The sequence below is a fragment of the Mauremys mutica genome, chromosome 1, assembly GCF_020497125.1.
Source record: "Mauremys mutica isolate MM-2020 ecotype Southern chromosome 1, ASM2049712v1, whole genome shotgun sequence".
NCBI classification, from domain to species: domain Eukaryota; kingdom Metazoa; phylum Chordata; order Testudines; family Geoemydidae; genus Mauremys; species Mauremys mutica.
Genome location: NC_059072.1, coordinates 318,961,727 through 318,986,728, shown reverse-complemented (window position 1 = coordinate 318,986,728; position 25,002 = coordinate 318,961,727). Strand labels below are relative to the sequence as shown.

The window sequence follows — 25,002 nt, the reverse complement described above, 5'->3', positions numbered from 1 at the left end:
CCAGGGCCGCCCGGGGGGGCCAAGTGGGGCAATTTGCCCTGGGCCCCACAGGGCCCCCCATGAGAATATAGTATTCTATAGTATTGCAATTTTTTTATGGAAGGGGCCCCTGAAATTGCCTTGTCCCAGGCCCCCTGAATCCTCTGGGTGGCCCTGGAGAGAGCTCTCCAGACGACAAAATAAAACCACCCCCAACAAGGAGTGGTAGCTTTGTTAGTGGGGGAGTGACTCCCACCAACAAAGCGCTATCCACGCCAGTGTTTTTCGTTGGTAAAACTTGTCGTTCAGGGAGGTGGGGGTTTTTTTTCACCCACACCCCTGAGCAACAAAAGTTCTAACAACGAAAGTGCAGTGTAGACATAGCCTAAAAGGTTTTCTGGGGATTCTAGCGCATGGAGTGGGTATAGCCTAATAGCCATCACTGAACTCAGGTCATCTACCGGGGGGTCCAGAACGCTAATCGCAGGGTCAACCAGCTAGTCATTCATTGGAGTGTTCTGGTTTTGGTTTGTTTTCAAAAATGTTACAAATGTTGCATTTTTTTCTCTGTTAATCTATGGTATCAGAAGCAAAAATGTCCCTGTGCAGAATCTCAAGAAACACCATTCAGAACTCTTATAAAATAGGAAACCCTGGAAATGCATGCTTCATAATAATCCAGGAGACCTGCCTCCATAGTTACTGATCTCAATGCAGGAAATTCTCTAAGCACCCCAACCTGTGATCAAAACAAATCCCAGATACATTTGATATGTATCCAGGTTTTGTCCTACTACATACATTAACCATATCTAAAAGATACAGCTGTGTTTTGTAATCACTGTGGGCGGAATTTAAAAACTGCTCTAGTGTTGGCGTAACTCTGCTCCCATTGAAGTAAACTGGATTCTTACCATTGCCTTCAAGTGCACTTTAAATATTTAACTCCAGTAATTAACCACATTAACTCTTAGGCAGCTAACTTAATATTTGCCCTAACAGACCCAATGTATAAGGCTTGACACGTTTAATATTTTAGATTTCCAGCAACAAAGGCCCGAAATACAGAATCCTGTTTGTATTAAAAAGTCCACACACACAATAATGGAGTGTTACCACTTAAGTGGTACAGGTCTGAAGAGAAATAGCTTTTCTTTACATTCCATCTCTGCATGGGTCATTAGCTTTCCTACATTTTTTTTAAATGATACAAAAATGATTCAAAGAACAAATGCAGTAGGGTTTGACAAGCTTACCAGAAAAGACAACGAAAAGGAGAATAGCACAGAAATTCCGACTGTCAATATTTACAAGGGGATCACGCCTTCTGTGTACCTTCTTCAGGCATTTTACTTGACACTGGCTTTTTGGAAAGGTCATGGCTTAACAGGACATGTTCATTAATCATTATGCCTGTCACTAAGCGACCATCAGCAACCTACCCTTACAGTGACCTACGTTGGGGTGTAACTTCTTTTCATGTGACAACAGAATGACTCTCCCCTCCCCCATATTCATTTTTTTTAAAAAGTTTGTAGGACACATTTCAGTCAGCCAATCGGATTACTGAACCAATTGGCACAAACACTATTTTAGGTCACAAAAGTTACCCAAGCTGCCTAAAGACAGGCTCAAAGAACTGTTTGAAAAGGGACAGAACACAGCTTGGGCAGTATTTGGTATACAAGGTAGAGCTCTCATGCAAAGGAGCTAAAGAATAAAAGTGTTTGAAGTATGTTCTAACATATGATGGAACTACAGCACCCTTTTTGCACTCAGAGTTTCTATTTACTGACTATTTTGTGGACTTATACATAGGCTTGTTTCACATTATTGTATACCCCAGATAAAATAAATGTGTATATGTAAATGTTACTGATAGTGTCTGATCTACAGAGTACATATATGCCCCACTTCTGCAAACATTTACACACATGGGTAACTGAACACATGGGATGAAATGAACAAATCTTCTGTCTTCTTAAATGTTATAATTTTTTACTGACATCCCTTCACCACACCAGTTAGCCTGAATGTATTAGCTAAGCTTTTTTTATCTACACAATGAAGAGGTTAATGAGAATGATCAGCTTATCTTTGCCAGCTGCAATGTACACAGAGCTTCTGACCTCTGATTAAAGTGCCATCAGTAAAGTTATCCATCATAGCCTAATTGTTTTACTGAATGCCAGATTTGCATACATTTTAAAACTCATTAAACATATCTTGCCCTTAGTGCTTTCTATTGTCAAATATAATTTCCTCCCAATTTAAACAAATTTATATTCAATCATCTGACATTTTTATATTGTACAGGACAATCCAGCATTGGTAATGGAAAAGGTCCCCTACGGTCTCTCACCTCTCTAATTCCCACTATTCACAATTCTTCTTAGCCTGAATAATTTAAAGAGTCGTCATTTAAAATGTGGGCTAGATTGTGCATTTCTTACTTAGGTGTATGAGTACTGCCTCATATCAGTCAGCCCACTGAGGGGAATGGAAACACTCACATGTGTGTTTACCAGTGTAACAATTGCACAATGTAGCCAAAATAACCAAAAGTGTGGAGCCATTCAGCGGGCCTCTATTTGAAAACAATGGTCATAAACTAACTTACACTAACTGGCTCATTATATGGCCATTGGCCAATCTATTCTTCTGTATACATGACTTGCTCTGTTCTAATATATTTTTTAAAAGACACCTTTGTGCTCATAAGTTTTTATTACAGAATTCCTGTTGGCGTACTGTTACAGTGTGACCTTTTCTGAAGAAACTGTGTGCTGTTCAGTGGGTAAAGTCAATTTATTTTTGGTTGGAATAGTTGTACCTGTGCATAGTTTTGGTTCCATTACTGAGCTAAATGATACCTTTGCCTAAAAATAATCTCTGATCTATCCCTCCCCCCTTCCTCTTAAGTAGGCCATCTCATTAAACTAGCATAATGGAATAGTAGCTTTAAGTTAAATGGAACTATATAGGGCAGTAGCACTACATATAGTAGTAAGAGTTTATAGGAGTCAGCAAGGGTATCAACAGCAGTAATTAGAAACACACACCGTGTGTTCATGCTGACCTGCCTTGTTTCTCACTGATGCTGCTCTATAACTGGTGTATGCCTTGCTTGCAACCGCCTTGTGTTCTATTTTACTTGCAAGTTCAAAACATCATTAAAAGTTACATGCATACAAAATGGGCATTGCCACATCAGAATGATAATTCACAGATTCTTACCTTAAAGCCAGAAGGAACCGTTGTGATCATCTAGTTTGACCACCTGCGTGTAACAGCCCAAAGAATCTCACCCACAAATGTTTGCATCAAGCCCCAAACTTCTATCTGAGCTACTTTAAACTATCAAATGATTTTTAGGGCATAATAATCAGACCATGAGAGTAGATGAGCTAATCTCCCAGTGGGGCCTGATCCAGCACATTTTGAAAATCTGAGTTTACTGCCATGTGTCAGAAAAATCCTGTGTATGGTAATTAGCCCCTGCTCTGGCTCCATGTCCTGGAGACAAAGGCCGTCAGATATACAAATGAGTAGCTCACTGCCTGTGGGAGGTCTTGACAGACAGGAAAATGTACAGAGCCTCCCAAATGGGCCCTTTTCACCAAATATGCTCAGGTCTGGATCTGAGATTGAGGTGGTTGCACTATTGCTTAAAATGTATGCATTTAGCATTTTGAAAAAAATAAAAATTACCAGCTGCTACACAAGCAACTTGTAACACCTAATAGTTAAAACTCTCTGGCAGTGCAATTCTGACAATTTCTCAGCTGCATACTTGGGTGGTACATGCTAACAAGTCTCCAGCAGTAATATTCTTGTATGTGTATGTATTCTCATATGTACATCCCAAACACTGGCTCCTCCTCAGAAGGAACTGCAGAGTGAAGGTATCCCTGGCCTAGTGGAGAAGTAAAGCTCACAAGAATCTGGCCTGCAGCCATTTTATTTAAAGGTGTAAATGTCTTTGTTGATGGTATCTAGAAATATAAAGTTACAGTTGAGTTCATGACAAAGTTGCTTGCCAATTAGCAGCATCCAAAGTTCTGCCAGGTCCCATTGTACATTGACTGCTATGATCACCACAAAAGTAGTCAAGACCATAAAAAGGATGCTAGCAGTGCAATGCTCTGAGTTAGGTGCTCATAGAAACTTTCTCCACTCAGATGCCACACTATTATATTCTGCACAAGCTGAACCTGTTAAGTGGCTTTCAAGGACCATCCTTTACAATTCACAATATACTAGCTGATCAATAGTCTTCACATTTTGACATGTCTATTCAGTTGCAAAATTCAAAATTCTGAGTTTCCAAAAAAATTGGAGACAAATTTAACTTTTCAATAAGAGTTTCCTTTTTTATCCAACCAATCTGGCACATTACAATTGTTTAGCCTAGAAGGGGCAAAGGTATTCATGATTGTTTCAGTGGCTGTGTTAGAGAATAATTGCATCCTCCTGGTCAGCAGGAGCCACTGGCCACTGCTGCTGCTTCCTTGTTTGTTTATTTCAGTTTGTATTTAGTATTAAAAGGGACCTCTCCAGAACTTGATAATCCAACAAGAGTGATAGATCCGATATGACCTCAAGAGCTACACAACTACCCAATGGAACCATGGCTACTCCTACATCTTCAAAGCATTCAAAGGTGGTGGGTAAGGTGTGAGCAGTGCCTGCTCAGCCCACTGCAACATGTGGAGTAGCCATGGTTCCATTGGGTAGTTGTGTATTAGTGGTCTGCTACCGGGGATATGGAAGGAGAAGACCATCACGCCTCCAAACCTCTACTGGTTGTGTGCTGCATATCCCTAGCCTTATCATTCTCTTAGCTCATGACATCTGTCATCACTTGCTATGATTTTCTTTGAATTCTAATACTGGGTATAAATGTTCATCAAATAATCATCATGTTTGTTTTGTGAAATGTCTCTTTATTAGCTAAGTATTTGGAAAGTACGGTACTACTATAGCGTAAATACAGTGAGACCAAAACTTCTATATGAGTCACGTAAAATTCCTACATAGAGCAAACAGATGAGTTTCCTCACTCCAACTAAACTGAATGAGTACACAATTCCTTTCCTAGCAAGCTTTCTAACATTCATTATAGCTTCTCTTGCATTAAAAAAAACACAAGTTATAACAGACTGGATTTGGGGAATATTTTGTATGGACATCTAAACACTCAGAACTCTGCCTACAACTCTCTGGGGAAAATAGGACTGGAAGGGATCTCCTGATGATATGGAGTCCAGTCTCCTCCTGTCACCAGCAACCCCATCATATAATCCAGTTTATCAAGCTCAATTTTAAAACAGTTGCATTGTTCTCCCCCCCCCACTATTTTTATTGAGAGGCTGTTCCATAACCTCACTGCTCTGATGGTTAAAAATCTTCTAATTTCTAGCCTATATTTAATCATGGCTAGTTGTCCTTGTACCGACATTGTTCTTCAGCATAAATAGCTCTTCTCCCTTCCTGGTGTTTATCCCCTGATGTATTTATATAGCGCAACCATAACCTCTCTCGGCTTTCATTTTGTAGGCTAAACAAGCCAAACTCTTTAATTTCCGCTAGCTCCATCTGACACTTCAGCCTACCAGTTCCATCTATTTGACATTTTGTCACTAATCAAGACACAGAAGAAAACTCAGTGACTAAGCAGAAAACTTGCAGCATTTCCCCTTAGCGCAAGACTTTTGTTATTATTTTCAATATTTCACAGATAAGAACACCCCCCAAAAATGCTGTAACTTTAAAAGAAAAAATACAATGCAGGAATGTTACTTTCATCTTTTTTTATCTGTAAAACAGACCCATTATCAAAGGCCCTGGATACATGCACAGGAAAAACCTAATGCAACTATTGACTTTTAAAACTAGAGGGTCAAACAGGAACAGCAGATTCAGTGTAAAGGATTTTCCCACTTCCTCTAAGGGTACGTCTATACTTACCTGCCGGGTCGACGCGTAGCATTCGACTTCTCGGAGTTCGAACTATCGCGTCTAATCTAGACGCGATAGTTCGAACTCCGAACGCGCTCCCGTCGACTCCGGAACTCCACCACTGCGAACGGCAGTGGCGGAGTCAACGGGGGAGCCGCGGACTTTGATCCCGCGGCGTCTGGATGGGTGAGTACTTCGAACTAAGGTAGTTCGAGTTCAGCTACGGTATTCGCGTAGCTGAACTTGCATACCTTAGTTCGATCCCCCCGCCTTAGTGTAGACCAGGCCTAAGACACACTCCACATACCCTGTGTAGGCTCAGACTTACCCCCTTTCCTGGTTTGGACTTTAATAAATAAATCAGCAATCAGACAAAGAAGGCCAATCCAAGACTTTTCTCCTGAAGTTTGGCTGTTCTTGAGTACTTAGCTTAGGACAGCTCAGCCCACCGCCTAGATCCTCTCTGTCTCATACCCAAGCTTCCTCTAACAGGGCAGCCTAGTGCTGAAGGCTGCTTTTGCCTTTTTTTTTTTTTTAGGGACATCCTCCCTTCTGGCAGGTGTGGTAGGGCAAGATCAGCTTTAAGCAGTTGTCTGAAACAGACCACTGACCTCATCTTGCTTTGGGCCAGTGTGTGATTTGTCAGTAGATTAGGACCTCAGACTGTTAACCAGCTAAAAGGACAACAGTGCTAAATTAATGGCAGTCATTTAACTCCATCTCAGCAAATCAAATGACATTTGGCTATTAGAGCTGCAATAAATACAACCTGATTGATGGCCCAGTTCATGCTCTCTTACAAGGAAACCTGTGTGGAAGGAAAAGGAACAGTTCCCTCAGGGTGGCTCATTCCATTCCACCTCCCCTCCCCTCCCTCGCTCCCCCCCCCAATATAATAACAGGGCAAGATCCATCTAGAAAGGATCTAGGGAGTATGAGATTGCACCGTTTTATGAATATAACCCAATTTACAAGGGGAAAATATACACAGATTGTAATTTATTATACCACAGCATCGCATCAAACAAGGAGAGCTGGATTTTTTTACCCCAAATTTTGAATATCAGGACAAGACCAGGAAAAGTTATATAACATAATACATTAAAAGACAGTCATCATTTTATACACACTCACTATAAAGGTTGATGGCACCTAACTTAAACAGGCGTCAAGTTTATGTTAGTTCCTTTGACCCTTGAGTCTACAGCTTTTTAATGCTCTAATTAACAGAATTGTTTTACATCCTACCACAAACAACTTTACTCAAGGAAACTTCCCTGGGGAAAGGTTATTCCATAACTGCCTGCTGCAGGGTTTCTTGCACCTTCTCTGAAGGCTCTTACACTGGATACTGTTGGTGACGGGATAGTGGGATAGATGGATCTCTGGTCTGATCCAGTGTGGCAATTCCTGTGTTAACACTATTGCAAAGAATTATGTGTGAGCCTTTTCCAGGGAGACTCTATAATTCAATTAAGAATGCAAAAAAAACAGTTGGATCATTCCATTCCATGGGAAATCACACAGGAAGGGGGTTGAGGGAGAATGATGTGAAATTCGTCTCATGGAGTTTCCCCACACTCATCCCCAGGAAGTGGAGCTGGTAGTTCTGGTCTAGGAAAGCAGGGCTGTCAGGGGAGCTGTCAAAAGAACAGGGAGTTCTGTTCAGAGATCCTGTACCTCTACAATGTCTGAGAGGCTCTGTGCCCTCCTCCCTCACTTTCTGTCTAATGAAGCCAATGGGGTGGTCTGGTCGTGTCAAGAGCTTCCCAATAAGCTAATGTCCTCCCCAACCAGCTGATGTCCTCCAGTGAAGTTCCCCAGGGGGTGGGGGAAAGGAGCAGGGGCAGAATGACTGTGCCTCAGGCTGCAGTAACACTTGAGTGAATTTACTGATAATGTGCAGGGGCCATGGGCAGAGAAGATGATAATGTGGTTGTGTAACTGAATTCCAAGAGACTCTGCTTAGGAGTAATTAGGTGTATGTATGAATAGCTGTTTGCCAGATTGGTCCCATTTTCAAAAAGCATGCTGGGATCCTTCCAGAGGAAAAGCTCGATACAAATATAAATTATTATCACTGGCATTACACGTGAGTACACCTGTTGTGAGGGTATGTTATACAAAACCAAAAAAATCTGCCCAAGGGTAGGAATTAGTGGCAGGTTACTTTGAAGAATTAAGATGAACTGGGATGTCAAATGTGTTTCTTCATAAACACAAAGCAGATAAAGTTCTGAGAAACAGAATGGACAGAAGTAATAGATTCACAAGGATTTATAATGGTCTTGAATTACTTTGATAATATATTAGGCAAAATCATGCTTTCCTTTACATTCAGCTGGTATATTTCCTCCCGTCTTGCCATGAACAAATCATACTGAGAGGGAGAGAGGGTCTAGGGCTATGTACTGGCTTTGCACCATGATAGTCCTTTCCAGGGCGGGGGAATGATACTGACTTTCTACATCTTGGTAAGAGAAGATCGAGAATGCCCCTTGGCACCAACAACTGAAGATGTGAAGGTAATAGATTTTAGGGCAGCATCAGAATGAGCAGTTCACACCCAGTAAATGGAAAAGCTAACCCATTCCTGGTTGTTAAATGCTGAGGAAGGTCATTTCTTAGGTTGATTAATAAAGTGTTTGTAAGTTACTTTAAATGGTCAAATGGAAGAGATTCTCATATATGCTCACACAAGCAGCCATTCCCCCTTTAGCTTGGGGCTTTGTAGTGTAGAAATATCACACAGATGGTCAAAAAAGGACAAAATAAAGATAAAGTGTGTTTGTAAAGGAACTCTTGGTGCATAGCTGCAGAGAAATGGTCCAACAGTTGACTGTGGTTGCCAGACATCCCTCTCTTGATGGGAAACCTTCCCCCACTCTTGCAGCAATCCCTGCTTCCTGCTTTCTTCTGGGTTGCATCAGGAAGTCTCAACGCCTATCTCTAGCAGACTCAAAGGAACAATTTCCTCAGTAGAATCCCGCCCACAGCCCATGAGACAGAGTTCTGCAATGCTGAGCCATACCCCTGTCTTTCAAGTCCTTTCTCAATCACCCCTCTCCCTTTCATTTCCTTTCACTATCACTATCTCAGCCTGACATGAAAACCAACAGTCTGATACTCTGAGAGCTTGCAATTTCCAAACTGCATAGAAGTGTGAGGAGTCAGCAATTGTTCTAGAAAGCAGCAAGCAGTGCCTTCTGTCCTACACACATGGCCCACACATTTCGCCGCACCTGCTACAAAGACCCTAGTTCTGGTCTTTGAAAAGTCTGACAAAGCAAAGGTCACATTTGTTCATGAGCATTTTGAGCTTAAAAAAAAATCTCTTCTCACGTCACCAATTAAAAATGGTAAATGTATTGAACGTTTGTGGGTGTGCAAGTCATCTTTACCATATGGGCCAAATGCTGATTTTCATCAACACTAGTGCAAATCTGGAGCAGCTCAGCTGAGTTCAATGTACTTACTCCAGATTTACACCAGCGTACATGAGAGCAGAATTTGGCTCTATAGAACTATACTATACAGAGCATCTTGACAAAATACCACAGGGTAATACCATGGGTGATTCCCATTAGTACTATTAAATGTTAGAGGCTTAAATCCTGTGTATAAATGGAAGAATAGATGTTTCTGTTCCACACCAGCTTCTAATCCTCCAGCTTTATGTAAATGTAGGCTGGAATTTTTCAAGGAGGGAGTCAGGTGCCCAACAGTCATTGAAATGCAAGGGATGTTGGATGTCCAGCTCTTGGGTTCTTTTATTGCTCCCAGTCCTAATAAGACAGTGGGACTGATTAACCCCTGCAGGCACATGTAAGTGCAAAGTGCAGCCCCCTGTGGCTAGGAAGGCTCTGGCACCTGAGGGGGAATTCACATCTAGGTCAAACAGATCGTGCCACAATAATCATCCTAAAAGAATACACAACTTGAAACTCAAGCCTGAGCTCCACAGCCATCCCACCTGTGAAAGCTCCCCAGGACAGACACTGAATCGCCATGTCCCCTGCATGTCCTAGCAATGCCCCTTCCCAGCAAGACCTGTGGATTTGCACTGCTGCTCCAGGCGTGCTGGTGGAGAAGGGGTTAAGACTGCCTTGTGACACTGCACCCCTTGTTTCCATGCTAGGCAAACTTTCTGCTGCCAGGAGGCTCACATCATTCCACTGACAGGACCCGGATGGTGAATCAGACTCTATACACTTTGTGAATGGCAGGACCATAAGACAGTCCTTGTCCTGTTGCCTTCTGCCCCATCAGCTATGCCAGCCTTGTATGACCATTTGTCGTCTTCTCCAACATATGCTCCAACTACTTCTTACACACTGCCCTGCCACAGGAAATGTCCTTGGGAACATAAGGCCACTAACCTCTCCGCCTTAAAATTCCTTCTCAAGATATAACTCTGCTGTGATGCCTACAGGAGATCAGCCAACTAAAGATTGCATGGGGGAGGAAGACTCAGGGATCATTGATATTGTTTTAAATCATATGATTTGGAAACATGATTGTTTTAAATCATATGATTTGGAAACATCAGGTCAGGCACATCACTATCTTACATAACCACATGATCTTCTTATCATTATCTCTTCCCTCCTATTGTTTGGTCAATACATTTGTTACATCTTGTTTTGAGTTATACTGTAAGCTCTTCCAGGCAGGGACCGTGATTGTAGAACATCTAGTTCAGTGGGGCCTGACCCTTGCTGCCACTGCAGTAAAAATGATAACAAAAGTTAATGTGTAAAGTGACTAGCAAGTGAAGCTATCTAGTCTCCTATTTCTCATTCTAACTTAGTGCTCAGTCCTAGTTCCATTGCTGGTTCAACTGACTTCAGTAGGACAAGGGTGCAGATTCAAGGAGGCCAGCTTTCGCTCTGTGCTGTCATTTAAAAATGAAGATATATATTAGCTGATCTCGCTGTTTGAAGCCTCTCTGAATATACATGGTCTCTGGTTCTTCTATCACTCGCCTCATATATGGATCTATTAGTAAGGGGCTTGGGCCCAGTCCTTTAGCTCTGATTCAGACAAAACCCTCCAGAGAGGTCAAGAGAAGAGGACTGCAGAATCTTTAGTTAGACTCCTGTAGCCCTTCCACACGTCAAACCCCCATTGATTTAAATGGGAGTCATAAGTGTGCAAGGACTGCAGGATCAGGCCCTAATATGGCATCAAAGGTTTAATTTTTACCATTTGGTAAAAACCCCACCCTAGAACAGTCAATAGCCTGGTGATCAAGGTGCTCACTTCAGATATAGGAGAGTCACATTTAAGAATTCCTGGTCTTAATCAGAAGCAGCAAAGAATCCTGTGGCACCTTATAGACTAACAGACGTTTTGCAGCATGAGATTTCGTGGGTGAATACCCACTTCTTCGGATGCAAGCATTGGAAATTTCTAGGGGCAGGTGTATATATAAGCAAGCAAGAAGCAAGCTAGAGATAACGAGGTTAGATCAATCAGGGAGGATGAGGCCCTGTTCCAGCAGCTGAGGTGTGAAAACCAAGGGAGGAGAAACTGGTTCTGTAATTGGCAAGCCATTCACAGTCTTTGTTTAGTCCTGAGCTGATGGTGTTAAATTTGCAGATGAACTGGAGCTCAGCAGTTTCTGTTTGAAGTCTGGTCCTAAAGTTTTTTTGCTGTAGGATGGCCACCTTAAAATCTGCTATTGTGTGGCCAGGGAGGTTGAAGTGTTCTCCTACAGGTTTTTGTATATTGCCATTCCTAATGTCTGATTTGTGTCCATTTATCCTTTTCCTTAGAGACTGTCCAGTTTGGCCGATGTACATAGCAGATGGGCATTGCTGGCAGAGTAAGGACTTGAACTTGTGTCTTCTACTTGCCACATGAGTGCCCGGACCACTGGGCTATTGGCTAGTCTAAGGTGGTGTCCTCCCTCAAGTGGTTTTTCATGATACTGTGTGAAAGGTCTCTGTTTCCTCCCAGTGCAGACTGGGGAAATGTTTTGATTCTCAAAAATTGACATGGGGTGGGAAAATCATTTCCTTCCCAGATCTCCTACAGGGAATGGGAGTAAGAGTCTATGGAGAATCAGTGCTTTTACTTTAACATGTAATTCCCCAACACCCAATTCCTCACCCCTTTAGTATTCAGGGGCTGATCCTGCTCAAAATTAAAGTCATCAATAGTTTTGCTATGGACTTCAAAGGAGCATTATCACCCCTTCTGGGAGATCTACTACATAGCATGTGACAGAATAGAAGATTTTGCAGGATTGATGATGACCAAATCATGTAGTTAGTCTGCCAGAGTACCCATGCTCAACCACCAGCTACCCATCCCAACTGAAAATCACTTGGCAGGATTTGAGCTACTGTCTGTAATTGTAGACATGCTGACAGATCTGTATTCTCAATGCTTTCAAGTCAAAATCTGAACTAAGTTTCAATGCAAGAACAAAATATTTTGGGGTTGTTTTACTCATTTACACAAACTATTTGCATTACTGCCATGGTTTTAGGAAATTAGCTCAGCCTTTATAAATGTATTGGTCATCATCTATTTATTCTGGATTTAATTGATTGAAGCGATAAAGTAGAATAGTTTGCAAGAAAATGTAACATTTCAATGGTTCTACAACTCCTCCATGCAACTAATTTATAATAAATAATGCAACAGTTTAAGTTGATTACTCTCATGTAAAAATGTTTGCCACTTACTTAGAAACTCTGATCCGCCTGCCCCTTAGCACAGTCATTACATTGAACAAAAGGTCGCTAATCTAGTCTCCTCTCTGAGGCTAATCTCAATTAGCAATTTTCTTCTGTGTTGCAGACTTTACATTTGCTCCCCATTATGTGGCAAATCCATACCTGGCTGCAGTATAGTTACAAGAAGTCTCTATTTGGCCCTAGGTTCCATATGCATTTTAGTATTTTCTCTCATTCAAACTCAAGATCTCCTTGTGCCTGGTCCACTCCCGTGAACCTGCAGATGACTTTACCTCTCATCTGGAAAGCTCTGTTCCAGCACCAAGAAAAGCAAGCATGCCACTGCAAAAAATCCATACTCAGGTGCACCCCAGCTAATTAGCACTTCGCCCTGCTCGTCCTACTATTTTGGGTCCTAAACCCCCAAATTGTACCATCAAAATAGACAACACATATTGCTTCTCCTACGTGACCAGAAAAAAATCCAGGCTCCAACACATCCCGATGCAAGAGCAATCTGGGTTTTATCGGATCCAGGGAATTTTGGCCACAGATCTCTACATTCTGTTGGAAAAATGGAAACCAAATGTAGCTGCTTCCAGTCCTTGCTAAAAAATCTCGTCCCTGATACACCTCCGCACACAAGCACTTGTAAAATCCAAACATGGACCGGGAGCCAGCATGATATCGCCAGTTTTTTTCACCTAGATCCGCAAAGTTTTATTCTCTTTACAGATAAATCTGTGTCCAGAGCTCTGCTTTGATGGATCTATGTCCTGGCGGTGTTAGTTACCAAGGATACATCAGGATCTGGATCTTTGCATTGGGGTTGGAGCTGGTGCTTTTCTTTTCTGGTAGAATTTAAGGCTTTGAGTTTTAACCCTCCCAGCCGTATCTAGGTGCCGGATACATCTTTCTGCGGGGCTGCTGCACCCCTTTGCAATAGGGTCTGGATTTTCGAGTTCGCTAATAGTTGCTACATTTTTTCCTTTGTTAAAACAGGAATTTTGCGGAACTGGGATTAAAATGGGCAGGATCAGGGCACTAAATGTGTCTTTTTTCCCCGTACTGTTGGGCCAGGATGTATCAGAGTCCAGATTTCTCCAGGGAAGTGCGGCTACAGCGGTTGTCTGTTTAGATTGTACGAGATCCTGCGGGAGCCCCGTGCTGGAACCGGGCTTTTGCGGCGCTCACTGCCCGGGATTCATCGGGGTCCGGATTTTTGGCAAGGCGGGAGCTCTCTGTTTTGATGCTACAAGTTGGGGGCTTGGGGACACAGATCGACAGGATCCAGCGTCTCCCCGAGATTTCTTTTCTGCCCGTGAGAGTCAGACACGGGACAGCTCCGAGGGGCATCCCGGGAACCGGCTTGCACAGCAATAGGGACAGAGACTCGTCTGGGCACCCAGAGAGTGTCCCGGGGTAATCGGGTGTGCGCAGCAAAGCAGCCTCCAGCAGGGAACATGGGGTGGGAAGCGGGGTCCAGACTGGGCACCATGGGGGTGAGGAGAGATGCCGTGCGGCTGGGGCCCCCTGCGTGCCACACTCCCCCAAGGAGGGGCACGGGCTTGCCTTGGAGGGTGTCTCTCTGGGGCGCAGAGCAAGCGCAGCCTGCTGCCTCCTGGACCACTTAGCTCCGGCCGCCCCCCGGCCCGACAGCGCAGCCCGCAGGGGAACGGGTCACTTACCTGCGAGGAGGAGAGCGGGTGCCAGCAGCCCGCACAGCATGGCACCTGCGAGCGCCCGGCTGCCCATGGTCCTGCCGGGAGGTGCGCGCAGGGTGGGAGAGCTCCGCCCGAGCCCGCTGGGAGAGACGACGCGGCTCAGGGACACCCAGCAAAGGGGCTGATCCTCCGGCAGCCTGGCCGGGCTCGCCTTGCCCGCGGTGGCGAAGCTAGCGGAGCAGCCGGTCCCGGAGAGAGACCACCATCCAGCAGCCGCCTAGCCCCGGGGCAACGCTGCGCTCAGCTCCGCAGGGCGCGTCCAGCTGCGCGCTTAACCTCCCGCGGACATCCCTTCACAGGGAGCTGCCTGCCGCCCGGCTGATTTATAACCTCCACATCCTCCCGGCGGATCACGCCCTCCTCTCCCTGCGTCACCGGGTCCCCCCTCCCCTACATAGCCTGGCGCCCCCCGGCCCCTCCGGCAGTGCCTCGGCCCCCTGCCGTGCCCCGCTGCCTGCGCAGGAGTGACTCCGGCGCAGGAGTGACTCCGGCTGGGAGGCAGTGCCCACTTCCCGGCCTCTCTCGGGAGGGGGGGGGAGGTCAGCTCGGCTGCGCGGCCCCCCACCCATGCCGCCCCCTGTCACCCCGATCGCTCTCGGTCCCCCCAAACGGAGACCCCCCGCTCCGCTCCTGCAGCCAAGGGCGGCTGCGCTCCCGGCCGGCGCCTGGCGCAAGCCGGGCTTGGACACACGTGTGTCCTTGTCCATCTGCCTTTTCTCCGCCTGGGTCTGTTATCACCCCCGGCCCCACCCCACCCAGCAGGCAGCAGCCGGAGCCGGGCTGGGCAGCGCCTCTCCATCGCCGCCCGAGGGGCCCGGCCCCACTCCAGCCCAGCCGCGCTGGGGACCGCCCGGCCCGGCTCTCTCTGCCGGCGCATCCCCTGGGCACCGGGGGATGGGAGCCGCGAGCGTCCGGCTGCAGCCGGGTGCCATGCTGGCGGCGGGACCTTTCCGCCGGCGGGCACCGTGCTGCCCTGCACGTCTCCCAGGTAAAGGACCGCGGGCTGGGTCGGGCGCTGAGCGCAGAGCGGACTTTCACCGCCGGGGAGCGGCTTCAGATCCTACCGCGCACCAGCTGGGGTGGGATGGGTTCAGCTTCCCCTCCCCGGTCACCCCACAGCGCTGAACGCCGCTCAGGGCCCAGCTCGGGACACTCCGGACTGGGGCAGCCTGGCACGGCTGCTCGGCCGGGAGATGCTCCGGAGAACCTGCCCACACGCCTTCGGATGCTTCGAGGAGCTTGTGGCGCGGGGACAGGCAAGGTGCCTGCCGGCACGGTGCCGATTGCCGTGCTCCTGTGCCTGGCTTGAGTGCCGGGCGTGCCCCCTCGCCCTCTGTGGGGCAGGGTAGGTGCTAATGTCCCCCATGGTACAGATTAAAAAGGAAATGGAGGCACCCAGGCACCTTGTCCAAAGTCACGGGGCGTTTGTGACAGCGCCAGGGATAGACCCCCAGCTGCCTAAGCCCCCCGAGACCATCCTGTGCAGGAAAAACGGACGACGCCCGCTTTTAAATGAGTAGTTCAAGTTTAAAAATAGTAGATCAGAGTGTCTGTGTGAACTCCGGGGACTATGACTGTGACTTATCTAAGGACTTGATCCTGTATTTTCAATACTGTGACCAGAAATAAGATGTGTATATACAGAAACCTCCACTCTCATCCCCACAGACCGTGTAGGAAGGGCCCGGCTGCTTTTTTCCCCAAAGGATGACGCATTCGATTCCTGCTTCCCAGGACAGAGAGGGAAGGGCAGCAGCAGGAGACCTCTGACATTGGGACACCAAGCACCCTGACGCCTCCCGACACCAGACCACAGAGGCAGGACAGACCAGCTTCCTCCCTCAGGGGACCCCAGGAAGAGACAGAGAGGCAGAGCAGAAGCAGCGCAGGAAGAACGCACTTTCAGAGCCCATGATATCTGCAGAAGTGGTCAGTGGAAGCCAGAAAAGGGCGGGGGTGCTGATGAAGGATTGAAATAACCCTGAAAGGGAGATGCAGAGAACTAGACAACAGACATTGAAATAAAACAAAACGCATGGTGATAAAATACAACAGGAAGGATTAAATACTAAACAAACACTTGCATGGCATGGGTCAGGTGGAAGGAGGGCAAATCAGAGTACATTGGCCCAGGCACTTGGATACTGTGTGGGTAGAGGAGCAGGGTGGTCTGGGAAGTACCTACAAGATTTTGTTTAATTTTATGTAGTACTGTTTCCCTATCTTCTCTATTTAGATTGTCAGGTCTACAGACTGCCCTTGTCTATTTATTTAGGCCCTGATCTTAATGGTTGTGGTTGGTGTTACTGGAATATAGATATTAAATAAGCAACCCACAGATCTACAGAAGAGTCAGTATCAAATAGATGTACACACCTGCTGATGGAGCAGTTGGCAAGCAGGGGGAGAGGTGTACTGCCTTCAGTGTGATTATTTTGCACCAGAACCTTAGCCCCCGATCTGGCGTATAGACATTTTTGTGCTCACGTTTTAAGGGCTGTCACAGTCCCTTTGGCAATGAAATGTGGGGAATGTGTTTTCTAACATTTGGTTAAAAAAATATTACCAAATGCTAGAAAGGAAACCTGCCAGATTTCACAACTGAGACTAAAACATCTTGAAAATGTAGCAGAGACAAACATCTCTGCTGAAGGGCTGATTGGGACTAGTTGCTTAGTCTGTAGTTTTACAGGCCCTTGGTGAGGGGTAGGAAATGCCTCTAGCAGCTGATCTACTTGTTTTTGAAATTGCAGAGAGTCACCAACTTCAAGGCACCACAGGTCTGAAAAGGTGGGTGTTAATGCTCTTGATCCCCCTGCAGTTTTAACCCACTATTACTGTTCACACTGCTGACAACACAGTAGTACCAACTACTGTGCATGCCCTTGTTCCTGCTATGGAGTAAGTTGGCTTCTACCCAACCATTCTGGTTAAACAGTATGTACAATTGTTTTGCCAGGACCCAAGAACACTAAGCCTCCAGTATTATACAGAGCACGCTATGGAGAAGATAAACACAGGATGAGCAAACCATTCGCTGTAGCCACTTTTCAGCGAGTAACCTAAATATTCCTGCATAGGATTGGGGCCTTTCCGAGGTGAGTATGCTGCAGGGTGTTCAGTGTTAATGCTGACCTAACAGAAGAGAAGAAGAAAGAATATATTTGGCTGCTGAATTAATTCCAACTTCTTCCAAGTCAGTTCTTCGTAAAAATTATTCCCAGCTCTCCCCCAAACCATTACCATGTTAGTGAAATCTCAGCTAAATGCTGAATTGGGCCTGCATTTTCAGTACTCAGCTCCTAAATGCTTGGTGTTTGCGAAAAGGAGCCTTGTGTAGGCATTGGTGTTGGGGCACAGCACAGTCAGAGATAGATGTGTCATGTAGGGTCCAATTGCCAGAAGTGTTGACTGATAACAAATTAAACGTACCCACAGCAAGAAGTCTTTGCCAAACTCGCCCTGGACTAATGTGCACTGGTGACTTGGACTGCCCTACAAGTCATTACACTGCTCCATCTGAGCTAGTGCCACTGGTATGCTCGACCTAGGGACTTGCTACTCATGCTGCAGTGATGGTCATACATGGTATATTGGGTTTTCATGAAAATGTAAAACACCATCCACTGTAAACTTAGTGATCTCACTCAGGAGCTGTGAATAGTTTAAAGCTCTCAACATATGCCCACTGGGTGGGGCAGATCACTTGATATAGCTTCCCCCTTGGAAAATGCTTTATTAGCAAAGGCTATATACTCCAACCCCAATATATATGCTGGGACATGAATATATGTGCATGAAACTCCCCTGGACCTTTAAGAGAGGGGAAATCCACTTGAGGCAAAACACAAACTTCCATAAAACCAAATTAGCGTGGGAACATTTTAGCAGGAAATTCCTTCCTGATTCCAGTGGTGGTTGAGATAGAAAACCAGGGTCATTTCAGTGGGAGCAAAACCACAGAGATGACAAAGCACCTTCCCCAGAAATGACGATCCTCACCAGTGGGCACACTAAAAAAAGAAACTAAGCAATTATATATGGGAAGGGTGGAGAGAGAAACAAGGTGTTCACTCAGGCAGAGAGAGCATATAAAGGTCAGTACTATCTGAGGGAGCTCTGTACCTGCCCTGCAACGAAACTTCCTGGCCAATGGCATTATATGACCCCATACTCACTGCTGGCAAATCTGATTGTCTAGCCACCAGACTGAGGGGCCACAGGGTTAGCAGTGGTCCCTGCTAAGGTCAGAACTCCATCACCACCAAAGAGTGACATTTATGTACAGCCACCAGACCCAACTGCCTATTGTAGCACCTACCCTCTATCTGTTCAGTCCATGTAGGCATTTATACCATGCTCATGTCCATAGCAACAAGGTCCACATGTAGCTCTCTTGCCTTTTCAGCGTGTTTTCCAATGGGACAGCTGGATAGTTTATAGACTCTGAGACTTTAAAGCCGGAAGAGACTGTCATGATCATCTAGTCTGACCTGCACATTGCAGGTCACAGAACCTCACCCCACCCACTCCTATAATAGCCTCATGACCTCTGGCTGAGTTACTGAAGTCCTCCAATCTTGATTTAAATAATTCAAGTTACAGAGAACCCACCATTTACTCTGGTTCAAACCAGCAAGTGACCCATGCCCCATGCTGCAGAAGAAGGCGAAGCCCTCCCAGCATCTCTGCCAGTCTGACCTACAGGAAACTTCCTTCCTGCCCCCAGATATGGTGATCAGTTGGTCCCTCAACATGTGGGCAAAACCCATCAGCCAGACACCTGGGAAACAATTCACTGTAGTAACTCAGAGCCCTCCCCTTCTAGTGTCCCATCTCTGACTGCTGGAGATGTTTGCTAAGAGCAACTGTGGATGGGCCATATGTCACTATAGGCAACCTCATCCTACCATCTCCTCCATGCACTTGTTGAGCTCAGTCTTAAATCAAGTCAGGTTATTTGCCCCCACTACTTCTCTTGGAACTTCACTCCTCTGAGGATTAGAAACTTTTGTCTAATTTCAAGCCTAAACTTGTTGATGAAGAGCTTATATCCATGTGTTCTTGTGCCATTCATTATAATTATTTTTCACACGCCATTCCATCATCCCCCTTGCAAAGGAGTAGTGTTTGAAAACCAGGTCATTAAAACATGGTTCAAACACAATCAGCCAGTCATGACTATTATCAATAGTAATTGAAACATCAGGCATGCCCCATATTGAAAGCCCATTTCAAAAGCTGCACTCAAGACTAGCAGAGTTCGACACTGTTTTCAAACACAGTGAGGACAGGGCTGTGAAAGCCTCATCTGCACTACAGCATTTAGCCGTTGCAACCACCACTGCAAGCCCCTGGCACATCTGTTATATACTGTGCAGCCACACACAAAAGGATCTACAAAGATGAACACCCGCTGTTGTGACTGCACTTTCTCTTAGCCAGGCTGAGCACCTCATCTCCCACCACATTGCAATTAGTCCTTCTAGGTCAGTCCCACCATGTTCCTGCCCATCATTCAGTGACAGATTGGACAGCTCAGAGCACTTCCCAGCTGCATGCAGGCCCAAAACATGCAAGGTAATAGCTGGCTGGTCTTGGCTCTGCCCTATTATCAGAGTCATTTCAGAAAAAATCAGGGGGAGAGAGGAGAAAAGTTGTGTCATCATACAGAACATTATATGAGGTTATGTATCCTGCAAAGTCAGGGACGGGTGCCAAACGTGGAAGACACAATGGAGCACATAAACCTATGAAAAGTCTGTAGGGGCAACTTCCCGCCTTGTCCCACAGTAAATGACATCCCTGCCTGTTATGTACCTGCTCCCTCTGCCACGCGTGGCCACGAGGCTGTATGCCAGCGCTCCTCCCTTACCCAGTCCCCACTGAACTTGTTGACAGGAAAGTGCTATTACAATATACATCTTATGTAAAAACATTAGACAATTTGTTCCACAAGAAGAGTGTTTGAGAATTGTTGCTGAATAGCTACAAACATATCCGAAACTTTATTGCATTTTAGATCCATCAGGTTGTTTATCTCCTGCAAAACACAAATACAATAAAGAAAGGTTGGGAAGCATACCCACTACATCTACATGCACAAAGGAGAGACAGTGTGCATACAGACACACAGCAACGCGGGCATGATCTTATTTTACGAGTGGCTGGGTGGCATTACAGCAAGGCAGCTGTCTCGTCTGGAATCCCAACCTTACTAAGGACCTCTCCTCCCCTTATTCGCTCTGCTGATATGTACCTTCGCGGTGAGCACTGCTACATGAAGTAGACCAGGGTAAGCTGTGCGGGAACAGACTGGACCTCAGGGAAGGATCCAGCTGGTTCTACTCCCAGGACCTCCCATAGCATTTCAGTGGTGTGGGGGGAAGACAACCAGAAGATCAGCAAAATAACCACAAAAACCAAAACTCTAAAATATTCAAGAAAAGAAAACTCCACAAGAAACTAGACCATCAAAAGAAGCAGTGTGTTAAAAGTAAAAGCAAAAGCTCCTTAGACCTGACCTCCTCAAGCACCATCCCTTAGAGAGTCAGGGTTTCCTTCATTGTAATAGACGCTGGGCCTCCAAGCATAAAGGCCATACAACAGTGGCTAGTGGTTTCCCTGGCAGCTGAAATGTGAGCATGAGGTATAGCAGGACGTAGCTCCCACCCCCACATCATATCCATGAATGGCTCCATCCTGGCCCCCCATAATAATAACAAAGTGAACAAGTGGAAACAGTCATCTACAATAGACGCCAGCCTCCTGGGAGCCTCCTGGGAACTCTGGGCTAGGTGTAACACTGTACAGGCCCTGTAATGCTGGCATGGTAGGCACGGTACCCCATGTGTACCCGAGACAGAACGGTTGGTAGACTCGCTACACCATTGCTGCTACCACTTGTTCAGTTACACAGCTGGAAGTGGTCAGGCTGCAGTTCTGTGAGAGAAGGTATAAGGATGGTTACACTGTCTGAGAGAGCAGCAAACAGCCTTTTTTGAGTTGGTTATTGTTGGCGGGCTTGCGGATGTGGAGTTTTGGGGGTTTTTTTGGTAACTTACTGCAAACCTTGAAAACTTCAATAAAGCAGAACTATTAGTATGGGAAATTCCTGTCATTTGAACTAGCTTTGTTATTACATTTGTGTGTTTGTATGTGTGTGTGTGTATTTTAAAGCATCTTTTGTGGTTTCCATTTCACTTAAATATTCACACAATGGGTTACAATTGTTTTTACTCTATATTGCAACCTGAGGTAACTTTTAAGTTTGCTGTCACTTTTCCAACATTTAATTTCCTTTAAAATCATAGACCAGAAACTCACAGTGACAGGAAAAGTTATGTGGGAGATGTGTTTCCCTTCCAGTTGTGTCAGAGGCTCACAGTGAGAAGTGGGATTTGACCTTAATAACATAATGTTATTTCCACACTGTGAGTGAAACAATCCCCTATGTTTCCTCTTATGTGGGAGAACAAAAAGCCACAGATGGAGATAGTGGGGGTTGGGGCAAAGAAGAGTCACTGAAGCTGTGCCATGGTTTCCCCCTCTCTCCCCACACCTCAGTGACACCCTTTGGGGGTGCTCTGTAGCTGAGGCCTGGGACTGGTTAACCCTAAGAGAATTCCTGGCTGTTTGCATTATTTATGGGCTATACCACTCAACACAAATACCAGCCCCACTCCTGAGGGAAGGTTTGGGTGGGAGCAGCCAGAAGGGAGGCTATGGCAGAAGAGGGGCCTTGAAGCTCCGAGGAGGTAGGATTCCTGTGGATTACCCAAGAAGATCCATGGAGTTTGCCACTCACCCCCTGTCAGTCCCAATGTGCGGGTACATGTGGACACCCCACATCCCTATGGAGCAATCAGGTGGAATCTCTGACTCCAAACACTCACTTGCCTGTCTGCTGCAAGGGGATAAGGAATACACCATTTAGTGGACAATCAAGCCTTGAAGAAATGTGTATTGCGCGCACACACATACACACACTTACAGTCCTTATTGACACAAAACCCTTCTTGAAGTAAAGACATATAATACAATCCACACATCTGTTTACATTAACTGTGTAGGTGTGTGATAGTCCAGGTGTGTAAATTGGGTTGGGGAGATATTTTAATGCTCTATTACTGGAGCATTGTATCACTGTGGTAGGTATTGTTCATGTGTCTAGACCAATGGAAGATGCCAATTAAAATTCATCCGGTATAGTCACACTTTACACGTTCCATGTGGTACAAGAAACAAGATAATCTCTCAGGATTTTAGGGTCTTTCAATAAGGAACACCCCCCCCGCCCCCCCCCCCCCCCCCCAGAAGCAGACAAAGATTGAAAACAAGGGTGTATTTTTTTAACCAAAGGAGCTGGGCATGCAGACTAGCCAGTGTGCTGGTTCCCGCAGGTCTTGGTGAAAGGTGAGAGGAGCCTTTACTGAAAGGACGCCCAGGAAAGGCAGTTTATGAGAAAGAGCCAAGAGACCCTTTTTGCGACCCGCAATAAGACAAAAGTGAGCCCGGTTGGACTCTGTGAGTCCATTGAAGTCGCTGGGAGTTACACTTTGGAGTAATTTGACCCAATATGTCTTCAGCATAGGGTGACCAGATGTCCCGATTTTAGGGTCTTTTTCTTATATGGGCTCCTATTACCCCCCACCCCCGTCCCGATTTTCCACACTTGCTGTCTGGTCACCCTACTTCAGCACAAGGGCGGAAGCTTTGATGTACAGATTAAGGTGTAATTATGTCTCCCGGGTTCTGGACCAGCAAGTGAGGGAAAGCTCTGGGATCTAGCTAGGAGTGTAGGCATCACCTACATCCCACCGGCGGCTTCTCAACACAGAGAACTTCAGGCCACCAAAAGCCGCTGCAGGTTAAGTGGCCCATTGATCAGCGTGCTGCGTTATCCCGCAATGACAGGGGGAAATGTGCCATTGTCGGCATAAAGCCAGCGAAGAAATGCCCAGCCCAGATGGGTGGGGAGGGGCACAGATTTCTACCTTGCTGGATAGCCACGCAAAGGCATGGGGAGATTGTTATTCGACACGCCCCAGACAGACCCCGGCGGGAAATCGCGTGTGAATGACCCGAGATCCTGGTTAGCGCTCTCCTGCAGTGTGTGTGTTGTACATGGCAGGCACGCAGACATCTACGTGCGTGTACAGCTGTGAAGGCAGAGCCAGCGTGTGCCTCCGGGCCGCGTGCTACCGGTGTGCGCCCACCTCTCTTCCTGCTGGCGACGTTAGGAACTGGCTTAGCCGGACCGCTTCGCTTCGCTTCACTTCCTTTAAGTTCTTTTCCCTCCGCACGTCTAGTGGGGAGGAGGCGGGAGGGACGCTGCTCCGCGGCTTCCTCTCCCGGCTCTGGGACCAGCGAGCCGAGTTTCCCGGGGTGCGTGCGGATGAGTCATAAAAAGGGAAAAGCGCGATCCACCTTCATTTTCCAGCTCCGAAAGGAAATGCTGCTTCCCGTATTATACAAAACTGGTGCCAACAAGAGGGACCTAGGAGTCTATTGTCCTTTTAACAAAGCCACGGCGGAGAAAGACGCCTGAGAAAACAGACTTTTGCAACAGCGAGGCGCTTTTGATCTCTGGTGGGGAAAGTACAGGTGGTGTGTCCTAGGAGATTGGGGAACACACCTTCATTGGGAGAAGGGACGTTCACACACACACACACACACACACACACACACACACACACACACACACACACCTTCGGGGAGAAGGGACGTTCACATGTACACACACACACACATACCTTCATTGGGAGAAGGGACGTTCACACACACACACACACACACACACACACCTTCGGGGAGAAGGGACGTTCACATGTACACACACACACACACATACCTTCATTGGGAGAAGGGACGTTCACACACACACACACACACACACACACACACACACACACACACCCCTTCACTGGGAGAAGGAACGTTCACACACGCACACAAACACACACCTTCATTGGGAGAAAGGATGTTCACATGCGCACACACACACATACATACCTTCATTGGGAGAAGGGATATTCACACACATTCACTGGGAGAAGGGACATTCACACACACCCACACACACACATTCATTGGGAGAAGGGACATTCACACACACACCCCTTCACTGGGAGAAGGGACGTTCACACGCACAAACACACACAGAGACCTTCATTGGGAGAAGGGACGTTCACACACACACACACACACACACACATTCATTGGGAGAAGGGACGTTCACATACACAAACACACACACACACACATACGCACACGCACCCCTTCATTGGGGGAAGGGACATTCACACACACACATGCACACACACACCATTGGGAGAAGGGATGTTCACACACACATACACACACACACACACACACACACCTCTTCATTGGGAGAAGGGATGTTCACACACACATTCATTGGGAGCAGGGCTGCCCGGAGGGGGGGCAAGTGGGGCAATTTGCCCCAGGCCCTGGGCCCCATGGGCCCCCATGAGAATATAGTATTCTATAGTATTGCAACTTTTTTTATGGAAGGGGCCCTTGAAATTGCTTTGCCCCAGGCCCCCTGAATCCTCTGGGCAGCCCTGATTGGGAGAACGAACATTCACTCACTCACACACACACACACACACACACACACACACACACAC

The 25,002-nt window shown here is 46.3% G+C and overlaps 1 protein-coding gene across 1 annotated transcript in view; it reads right to left on the bottom strand.

Moving 5' to 3' along the window:
• Positions 1–14,622, bottom strand: part of FLT1 (fms related receptor tyrosine kinase 1) — a 152,947-nt gene extending 138,325 nt beyond the window's left edge. Inside the window, exon 1 of the mRNA XM_045016817.1 lies at positions 14,315–14,622. Within this exon, the coding sequence (XP_044872752.1) occupies positions 14,315–14,381 (67 nt within the window). The 5' untranslated portion in view covers positions 14,382–14,622. The remainder of the gene's footprint in view (positions 1–14,314) is intronic.
• Between the last annotated feature and the right edge of the window lie 10,380 nt (positions 14,623–25,002).